At 65.9% G+C, this 9974-nt stretch overlaps 4 protein-coding genes across 4 annotated transcripts; 1 reads left to right on the top strand and 3 right to left on the bottom strand.

Annotated features, from left to right (window-relative positions):
• Nucleotides 1-124: 124 nt before the first annotated feature.
• Nucleotides 125-2504, bottom strand: GNMT (glycine N-methyltransferase). The gene is made up of 6 exons (XM_086460739.1): nt 2299-2504; nt 1985-2112; nt 1451-1564; nt 809-951; nt 524-645; nt 125-427 (listed from the first exon to the last, which is right to left on the bottom strand). Exons 1-6 carry the CDS (start codon nt 2502-2504, stop codon nt 256-258), a joined length of 885 nt encoding a protein of 294 aa, XP_086316865.1. The 3' UTR covers nt 125-255.
• Nucleotides 2505-3149: 645 nt separating this feature from the next.
• Nucleotides 3150-6798, bottom strand: CNPY3 (canopy FGF signaling regulator 3). The gene is made up of 6 exons (XM_086460740.1): nt 6702-6798; nt 4572-4695; nt 4220-4316; nt 3779-3901; nt 3486-3603; nt 3150-3370 (listed from the first exon to the last, which is right to left on the bottom strand). Exons 1-6 carry the CDS (start codon nt 6796-6798, stop codon nt 3159-3161), a joined length of 771 nt encoding a protein of 256 aa, XP_086316866.1. The 3' UTR covers nt 3150-3158.
• A 594-nt stretch (nt 6799-7392) lies between these two features.
• On the bottom strand, nt 7393-8624 carry PTCRA (pre T cell antigen receptor alpha). Its single transcript, XM_086460373.1, has 4 exons — nt 8573-8624; nt 8112-8423; nt 7859-7900; nt 7393-7502 (listed from the first exon to the last, which is right to left on the bottom strand). Exons 1-4 carry the CDS (start codon nt 8622-8624, stop codon nt 7393-7395), a joined length of 516 nt encoding a protein of 171 aa, XP_086316499.1.
• Nucleotides 8625-8912: 288 nt separating this feature from the next.
• On the top strand, nt 8913-9926 carry PEX39 (peroxisomal biogenesis factor 39). Its single transcript, XM_086460372.1, has 3 exons — nt 8913-9124; nt 9171-9380; nt 9817-9926. The coding sequence occupies exons 1-3, from the start codon at nt 8913-8915 to the stop codon at nt 9908-9910; spliced, it is 516 nt and encodes a 171-aa protein (XP_086316498.1). The 3' UTR covers nt 9911-9926.
• Nucleotides 9927-9974: the final 48 nt, after the last annotated feature.

Genomic DNA, 9974 nt, shown 5'->3' with positions numbered 1-9974 from the left:
CCCATGCTCCGTCCAGGCTGGGCACTTCCTTCCCTGGGAGTCCTGAGGCAGCTGCAGCCGTCCCACTCGCCCCGTACCCTGCCCATACACGCACACAGGACCACGGGCTCCAGTAGCTCTCATGAGTGCTCTTAATTAAAGGGAGGGGGGCCTCCCAGGTGGCTCTCAACGATGTCCCCAGCCCCATGCTTGTCCCCAGCACCACGCACAGCTCTCAGCCACCAGAGTCCCACAGTCCCATCTCCACGGAACCCTTCAGGCAGTCTTCTTCACAACGTGGATGAAGTAGCAGGGGACATGGGCCTGTCCCGGCGTGAAGGGCTGGAAATCGCCCAGGACGCTGTGCTGGCACTTCCCCTGGAAGGCACCTTTCAGCAGGGCTGTGAAGGCCTCCAGCCGGTGTGGGTAGTACGACAGCCGAAACTTGCTGCGAGGAGGCAAGGATAGTGAGGTGCGGGGACAGCCGGGCACAGCACCAGCCACCTGTCCCCGTGCCAGGAGCCACCCCGGCAGCCCCTCTCACCTCAGCTCCGGGGCTGCCCCTGCCTCGGTGGGGGGGACTTGCACCGTGTAGTCCAGGGTCACCATGTGCGCCTTGTTGTTTACCAGCAGCACCGAGGTGGTGATGTCTTTGGTCAAATCACTCTGGGGACCGCAGGAGGACATCTGTGTCCTGCAGGGGGATGCAGTGGCCCCCAACCTGGGCACAGCCCTGCTCCCTGCCTCACCTGACTCCCCTCCTCAGGGCCAGGGGGCTGGGGTTGGGGCAGAGGGGCATGGAACGGGGCAGGGTCCACCAGCCACCCACCTTGTAGTATATGTTCTTGCCAGGTGGCGCGCAGCCTGTGGCCAGGATGTGATCATAGTTGCGGTGGTCGATGACCAGGACACCCCCGGGCCTCACCATGCTGGCGATGTTCCTCAGAGCCAGCTTGTGGTCACTCTGGTCCCCTGGGGAGGAAACCGTGGCACCCCCAGGCACTGGCTGTACCCCACGGCACAGCCACGGGGGCCCCCATCTTGCCCATAAACACACATATGCTGCCCACACCATTCCCCCACCCCCCCCTCCCCAGCCTCACCTTGGCAAACCCACGGCCCCACCCAAGGTATGAGCTCAGGCACGTTCTCAGCCTCACTGGGGCAGAGCATGCCCTGTGGGGAACCCACCACCCCACTTGTGGCACAAGTCTAGGTGTGTCTCCAGCCTCGCCAGAGATGTGACATAGATGCACGCAGCTCCACCACCACCACGGAACCCAATGGCCCCACTCATGCCACAAACTTCTCTGTCTCCTTGGGGACGTGCCATGACACAGCAACTCCACCATGCATAATCCACTGCTCCACTTATGGCATGAGTTAGGGCACGTTCTCAGCCTGCTGGGCGATGCTGTGCACACGTGCATAGGTACTCCTTCACTCCCCCCCCCCCCCCCCCCCAACTCACCTTTGAAGTCAGGTAGGTGTGCGAAGGAGTTGCCCAGGCAGATGACTGCGTCAAACCCATCTCCTGGCTTCTCCAGGTCCTTCTCCAATGTGAGCCAGTTGGCCTCCTCAATGACTGCAGCACAGGGGGGCGGATGAGTGCAGAGACACCCCATCTACCCAACAACCTTCCCTGCATGCAACACACACCCAACACCACCCCAACACCACACCCCCCCACCCCCCCACCGACCGCAGCATCACCCAGCCCTTCCCTGGCCCCTGCGGGTCCTGGAGCCGGCCTGGAGCCAGCAGGCAGTTGACGGCCACGGCTTGGGCTTGCTGAGCAGCCGGCGCTGGGAGGTCCCTGCCCATCCCCGCCGCAAGGCCGCCTGGCCAGCAGCACCCACGCGAAGGGCCTGAACACCGTGAGGGGCCTGGTGCCCCGTGGGAGGGCCAGGAGAGCCACGGGAGGGGCTCAGAGCAGAGGCCCCCAGAGCCGGGGTGGGGTGTTGGTATCCGCACGCCCCCTCCCGGCCCCCGCGGCCCCCCGCACCCCATCGGTCGAAGGGCTCCTCCTTGCGCCGCTCCCAGCGCTCCTTCAGCGCGTACTTGAGCATCTTGTCGCTGGCGTCGACGCTGGTCACCTGGAAGCCCTCCTCGAGCAGCATGATGGAGTCCACCCTGGGGACACGGCTGTCAGTGGGGCCGGGGGCAACTGAGGGAGCCTGTGGGGCTTTGGGGCGGGGGGAGGGGGGGGAAGGGGGGGTCGCTGGGGACGTCCGGGGACAGAGGGGCCAAGGGTAGCCCCGGGGTGGTGGTGGTGGTGGGAAACCGGGAGGCTGGCGGACGCGGGACGCGGTGCCTCACCCGGTGCCGCAGGCCACGTCGAGGACGGAGCGGCAGCGGTGCTGGCGGAGCAGCGCCAGGAGCCAGCTGCGGTACTCGGCCGTGCGGCCCCGCGTGTCCCCGATGTACAGCTGCCACACGCGGGCCGCCCGCCCGTCTGCGTACTGGTCCGGCAGCCCCTCCGCCGCCACCCCCAGCGACCGCGTCCGGTACACGCTGTCCACCATCCCGCCGACACGGCCCCGGCCCCGGCCCCGGTCCCGCTGCGCCGCGCCGCGCCCCCGCCCCGCCTCCAACCCCCGCCCCCGCAGCTCCTCCAATCCCCGCCGCCGCCGGCCGCCCCGCCCCACCAATCCCCACGGCCCCCTCTCGCCACGCCCCCCGACCTTTGGCTCGGCGGTGGGGGCGGGGCCGGGGCGCGGGGTCAGGGACCGACCGCGCCGCCCCGCACCGAGGCCCCGCCGGGGCCGGGCCGGACCGGGCGGCGGCAGCAGCGGAGCCCCGCCCGCAGCAGGAGCTGCGCCTGCGCCTGCGCCTGCCCCGGCACGGCGGGTGAAGCAGGGCCGGCGGCGGCGGCGGCGCTTCTGGACAAAACGTCTTTATTTACAGCGGTGGCAGGGCGCGGGCTGCGCGGGCGGGACGGGGAGCCGGGCCCCGCGGAAGCACCCACGGCCTCCCGTAGCTGGAGCCCCAGCAGGGAGGCAGCAAGGGTTGGGTCGGCGGCTCGGTGGCCCCCCGCAGCTGCTCGCAGGATGGCGCCCAGGCTGGCAGGGCTGGCTCCGGTGCTCTGGTCCCCGCCGGGGAGGCTCACGCTGTGACGCGAGTCCCTTTTCCTTTGGTACCCGCAGGACGCGGCAGTACCCGCAGCTGGGGCTGGGGGCCTACAGCTCATCGGCTGGGCTGTGGGTGAGCGGAGCCTCCTCCTGGACCCCGTTCTCCTCCAGGGCCTCGCCTGCGGCCGGCAGGCTGGCAGCTCCCTCGCTCTCATCCTTCCGGCCCTTCTTCTTCTTCTTCCCGCTCTTTTTCTTGCTATGCTTCTCCCCCACGCTTGCCAAGTCACCCTTCTTGCCAGTCCACTTCTCTGCCAGGCAGCCTGGGGAGGGGGGGAAGAGGGGGCCCTGAGGGAGAAGCGGGGCTCCCCATGCCCTAGCGGGGCTTCCCCCCTCCCTAGCATGCCTGTGTTGCCCCTGGCAGTAGCCAGGACTTACTTGTGTCCTTCCCTTTTAGCACATGGTCGGCGCAGAGAAACTGTGAGAGATCCTCTGTCTGGTGGTGCCTGTACCAGTCCTCTATCACATCTTCGTACTCCTCGACCAGCACGTCACACTAGCACAGAGAGGAGACCCTAGCTCCAGCCACGCGCCACCGGGGCAGGACCAGGGTGGCAGGTCCCACCAACACTTCCATTCCCAGCAGCGCACCACTAGACCCTCTCTCCCCCTGTGCTCCAGCCCACAAGGCCATGGTGGCCACCGAGGGCCAGTCCGACTGGGCCAAGTACCTGCTTTTTGAGGTCAGCCACCTCAGCGGAGGTCTCGTTCCACAGCTCGTAGGGGATGTCCATCACCACCTTGACGCCCTTGTGCACCAGGTTGTGCAGGGTCTCGAACGTCTCCGACATGCCCTGGGGGAGCAGTGCTGCCCGGTGATTTGGCGCTCCTCCTGATGGGCTCCCACTCTCCCCTCACGGCACCAGCCACATGACCCTGCCTAGGGACATGGGTACATGCAAGCCAGCCAAAATCAGGGTCCCTGGGGCATCGGCGTCACCAGGAGTTCCAGTGGCAGCAAGTCCCCCTCTGCAAACCCGCTCCCCAAAACAACAGAAAGACACAGGCCAGGCACGACAGCCCCTGGCTCCCTCTGTGCAGGCAAGCGATCCAAGGGACGGGAAGAACGCACCCCGGTTCGGCGCCCCAGAGGACTGGGGGACAACCCTCACCTTTGCGAATCTGTTGCTGCCGCTCCTCTCCTTGTGCAGGTTGTAATCCAACAGCCGCTTGCAGATGTTCTCCGTCACCTCGATTAACCGGATGTCCCTGCACGGAGAGGAGGGAGGGTGAGGGCTCGGCACGGCCCCCCAGGAACAGCCAGGGCGCAGGGCGAGCCTCAGCCCAGCCGGTGCGATTGGGGAGCCCCCTGCAGCTCCCCTCCTTCAGCTGCCCCAAGCAGAAGGAGCACCCCTTGGCCGCCCTGCCCTGCCCACCCCACCAGCGCTGGCTCCCGAAGCCCCCAGCTCTGCACACCGCAGGCAGCAACAGTGGCAGGACACCACCCGTCCTGCTCTCACTTACGACTGCGTGTACTTGACGGCAGAGCCCTTCCCGTCCAGGAAGCCATACTTGGTGTCAATCACCTCCTTGGTCTTGCCGGTCTCCTCAAAAGCGGATTTCAGCTCCACCGCCACATACTTGCACACTGCGGGAAGGAAAGCACGGGCAGGTTAGGGGGTTTGGCCGCTCTGACGGGCAGCGTGACGCAGCACATGGGGATGGGACGGCGGCAGAGACAAGTGCCAGGAGCCGGGCGCACTGGAGCCACAGTAAGCAGAAAACAGACGCCTCGGACACTCTAAGAAACAACCATGAACGGCTCAACGGATTCCACTGGAGGCGCCTTGAGGCAGGAACTCCCGAATCAATGCTGCGGTGTGAGCTTATCCGCACAGCAGCTGCCGCAGCACAGCTGGGAAGGCAGATGCCGCCAGTTCTGCCTGCAGGTTTCCCAACAGCTCCACTTTGCACCACAAGCCACCCCCTTCCTCCTGGAAGGGGACACGGTCTTTTCCCACGCAAGGCCCAGCGTGGGTCGCAGCTCCTCCTTGCAACACTGGCACATCCCACCTGGTAACAGTTCCCCCAGCGCCCTGGGGACACAGGGGCTGCGCTGGGGACCGAGTGCCAGCAGGGCTTGGTGGGACAAGATGCTGGCTAAGGATTGTGTCACCACACGAGGGGCTGTCAGCTCCAGCAGCACCGTGTGGGGCAGTGCCTGCAGCAGAGACCACAGCACCAACACCTTTATAACACAGTGCACGATTTCTTTTTACAAAACTAAAAAAAAATAATAATTAAAAAATAAAAGGGAAACAAAAGCTTTATTTCTTCTGTCACAAAATGTCTGACAGAGCTATAGAAACAGAGAGCAGGAAAAGAGAAGTATCTCAGGAGTTTACAAGTGGAAATGTGGAGCCAGGCACAGTTTGACCCTTCCTCCCCCGAAGCTGGGGTCCTGGGAGGCTGGAGAAAGCTTCGTCCTGTGCTGCGGCCTCCCATTTGCCAGGAGCTGCCTCTTCTTCAAGGCCCACTTTGGGACAAAGGCCAAGCCCCAGCAGGAAGGGTCTGAGAGGGATGAGCCACCGCATCTTCTCCCAGGCAACGATGGGAGCAGAGATGTGCCGCAGGCAGGAAGCGAGCGAGGTGGCTTCTCCGGGGCTGCTGTGCACGTGCCGAGACGCCCCGCGTGCACCATCTGTGCATTTCCTTTCTCTGCTGGCACCCGGAGCTAGAGGTGACTGCAGCCATTTTTCAGGAGGGACGAGTGGTCCTTCCTGCAGCCCCTCTGGATTAGGGCCTCGAGGATGTCCCTCTCCACACCACACCTGCTCCAGCGCCTCCCCACGCGTGCCGGGAGCGCTCACTGCTGGGTCCAGATATCCCGACACTGCCCACCGCTATCGCTGCGCGCCGACACGGGTTCCAGGCCTGGGCAGGAAGAGGAGCAGCGCGCGGTCAGTGCTCGCTACGAAACCTCTCTGAGGTCACGCAGGTGCCACGGCACAGCTCGGACATCAGCGTCTCCAGAGCTGCTTCCCCAGCAGGGAAAGCTTTGCAAAGGGCTCCGGAGTTTCATTTCTTCCTTTTTGCTGTCACGCTCCACATGCCCCTGCATAGCAAAGACAGCGGAAACCACGGCAGACAGCCAAGGTCTGTCGTGCTCTGCCCTGGATTGCCTGCGAAGCCTTTGATTGCTTGTGATTCGAGGGGCTGCTCAGGGAGGAAGCATCACTGAGACTGAGCAGCAGAGGCAACCGCCAGGCGATTAGTGCCTACTGGAAACAGCAGCGACTGCCAGGGCGCCCCTAAACCTCCCCTCCAGGGAAGGGCAGAAAGCAGCCGCCAGCACGGACATGCCGTGGGAGGCTCCGCTCCGCTGCGGGGGCACTGGGGGATACTTGCTCCCGCCCAGGCACACAGCAGCAGCCGCCCCTGTGCTCACACCCCTCCTCCGCCTGCGGGGGCAGGCAGGAGGCGGGCAGAGAGACAGCCCGCAGGGGCGCAGTCGGGCCTCGGGGCTGCGGCCGCAGCCTCCGCACCAGAAATCCCCCGGCCGGAGCAGCCAGCGGGCGGCGGCCGATCGCCGCAGCTCCTCCCGGCCAGCCAGGCCCAGGCGCTCCGGCGGGGCCCCTCCCCGGCCCCGCTTACCCTCGCACTTGCTGGGCAGCCGCACCCAGTCCGAGTCGTCGCCTCCCGCCAGCGCCGCCGCCGCCGCCAGCAGCAGCAGCGCTGCCGCCGCCGCCATGGCTCCGCTTCCGGGGTCGCGCTTCCGGGAGCGCCCCGCCCGCCCGCTGGGTAACCATAGGAACAGCGCGGCGCCGGCCAATCCCAGCATCGCGCGTGGCCCGCCCGGCCAATCCCCGCCCGCCAGCCAATCCGACGGCCTGCTCGGCCGCCGTAGAAGCGCCTCCGGGTGGCCTGGCGGAGCTCCCACGTGGGCAGCGGAGGGCGCGCACGTGGCCCCGGTCCGGACTTGCCACCCTCCCCCGCCGGTCCCCTCGCAGCCCTCCGGGGTCCCTCCGTGTCCCTGCAAAGCTGGGGCCCTGCCCTTACCGACTCAGGCAAAGAGGGGCCCCCTCCCTCTCCCTGGATAACTTGGGGTCCTTTCCGACCCCCAGGGAATTCTGTGTCCCTGCCACCCACAAAAACCCGGCAGCCCCTCTCTCTTCCCCACCCACACAGGGTTTCCTCCCTGCACCCCCCAAACACACTGGATCTCTCCCTCCCTCCAGCATTTGGAGGTCCCCTCTCCACCCTCCGGAATATTTCAGGTGCCCTCCATGCCCACAGGCCAAAGCAGGGGGACTTACCTCTCGGGGTTGAGCCTCCGCCCGGGCCCTCAGCTCTGGGTAAGGAGGATGGAGGTGAGGATTGCATCGGAGAGCGCGACCTTCAGCAGCACGACCCGGGTAGCCATGAGCAGGGCTGCCGAGGCACGGGCCGGCAGTGCTGCAACGGAGGGGATGGGGTGACACCTGCAACAGGCAGCCTGATGCCCCCACGTCCCCTCCAGGGCTGCGGTGAGGCCAGGGTGGGGAAGCGTCTCCAAGCCTTTTGTCACCCTCATGTGTCCCTGAGACACCTTGTGTCACCCTCACGCTGTCACCCTCCCTGAGAGCAGGCTGGCTCTGACCCACCTTCCCCATGGAGACAGAGCTTCATCCCCTCTTCCCCAGCCCTACAATGCTGTGGGGACCTGCCCCGACCACCACACAGCTCCAGCCGGGTCCCTGTGAGGAGCCCAGCAGGGTTTCTTCCCCAGCAACTAACTGACGTTCCTGTTGCGGCAGGGCCCAGAGACTCACCGGCCGTGCTGCCAGGACACAGCTCTGCTGCCTCCTCGTTGCCTGTGGGATGAGAGAGCAGCTGGGAAGGCGGCAGCAGCCTGGTGCCAGGTGTGCAGCATGGCTGGCCGCAAACCCCTTCCTGCCCCTGCCAGTCGGGGCAGCGACGTTGGCCCACAGGGCCCTCGCACCTGCTCCTCACCAGCCCTGGGGCCACCGGGCTGGGCAGCAGCGGGCAAGACGGGCAGAGCGGGTGGTGGCAGCAAGGCCGTACCGGTGATGCGGATGGGGCTGGAGCTGTGGGCTGGGGAGGTCCTGTTGGGTCCCACATGGCAGGAGAGGTCCTCCTCAGCCGGGGGGTCATCAGGGAGGAGGGAGATAGTGCAGATGGTGCCGCCATCCTCCTTGGAGGCCCCGTAGGTGAAGGACTGCAGGGCACTGCCATTCCCACTGGAGATCCAGACGGTGTGGCCGGAGCCAGGGGCCAAGTCGCTCACCACGCAGACCACCAGCTGCCGGCGCTGCCCGGCCACCACCATACTGAGGGGTGGCGCCAGGGTGGGCAGCGGCCTGGTGGCCTTGCCAGCTGGGAGACGACAACACAGGGGTTAGGGGTGCTGCATTCCCCCCCCACCCTCTGGCTGGATGGTGACCATCAGCGGGAGGGATGGTGACCAGCCCTCCCACCCTCCCCCTGGGGCTGTCCCCTGCCTTGTCCCTCCTGGGGGTACTCACGGGGCAGGAGCGGGAGCAGAACAGCGGCCAGCAGCACCCAGAGCAGCTCCATGGCAGCCGCAGCACACGGGGCCGCCGAGGGCTCAGCCCCCAACTGTCGCCCATCACCTGGCGTCGCGGTGGGGCGGCCCCAGAGGCTGCGGCAACGGGCACGGCCCCAACGCGGCGGCTCCCGCTTCCCCCCCCCCCCCCGGCGGTGACACCTCTGTCCCTGGGCTCCGCTGCAACAGCACCGCTCCCCCCTCCCCCCCGCAGCAGTGGTACCGCCCACCCCCACCCCCCGCACCGCTGGTACGGCCCGTCCACTCCGCCCTCCCGGTAGTGCCGCCCCGGCCGCGCCATGGAGCGGGACCCGGCCCCGGCCGCGCCGCTGCCGCCCGCCCCCTCCTTCGCCGAGGTGCTGCGGCTGGTGCGCAGCGGGCGGGAGCCGCCGGGCGTGCGGCGACCCTGCGCCGCGCCCACGGGGGACAGCCCCACTGCCCCGCGCCTGCCACCGCCCACCAAGCCCTGGGAGAGCCCCCCCGGCCCCGCAGCCCCGGGGAGCCCACGCCCGTACGAAAGCCCCCCCGCTCCCGGGGAGCCCCGTCGACCCCCCCAGCACGACTCTGGAGACAGGTGATGTAGAAACGTACGAAAGAACTCTTAACAAGAAGCATAAGGCTGCCGCCCGGGACACACGCTCTGCCCCAACCGGGGACCGGCCCGGCTTCCCGTCGGCGACCGGGAGGGTGGAGGAGCGAGGAGGCGGGCGGAGGCGGGAGCGCAAGACGGGGCTGGCACCCGCTGCTGCAGGGGACCGGGCTTGTGCGTAGTGATGGGGACACGAGAGTGCTGCAGGAGGGCTGCGATCCAGCGAAAAGCCCTCGGTCTGCTTTCCTTGTCTACAGCCAGAGACAAACACACCAAAAAAAAAAAAGCCCCAACAACCAAACCCCGCTGTTGGTGCGGCACCAAGACAGGTGCTGACCTTGGCGACACCAAACCCTCCCAGGAGAGGCCTGGCTTGGCCCCTTGGTCTCTTGCAGTCAAGGCTACGGCTTCTGCGGTAGAACTTTGTGCCGCCTTCTTCTTCATAAGTTTCAAGGCATATGTATTGAAATAAAGCAAAACAAAACAGGTCCAATCACTTTAACACGTACCCATCATTAAGGCATACGTTTTGCAAGGATTTTTCTTCACAAAACCAAGATTTTTTTTTCTCTTTTTCGTCATTTCCAGCATTCACTTCATGCTGTTTTATGACCTCTTCATTTTTGCAGCTGCAGCCAGCACTTGGAGAACGAAGAACACCCACCGCTCTCAACCCAGCAGCCTAGTGGGAGCAGTGATATTGCTTGATTTCCATACACCACCCTCTCAATAGCTAGTGATCCTTTAGGAATTGCAAAACAAACTTCCAACA

This window comes from Leptosomus discolor, chromosome 2, assembly GCF_034619465.1.
Source record: "Leptosomus discolor isolate bLepDis1 chromosome 2, bLepDis1.hap2, whole genome shotgun sequence".
NCBI lineage: Eukaryota > Metazoa > Chordata > Aves > Leptosomiformes > Leptosomidae > Leptosomus > Leptosomus discolor.
The sequence above is the reverse complement of the archived record's forward strand: the minus strand, read 5'-3'. Positions and strand labels throughout refer to the sequence as shown.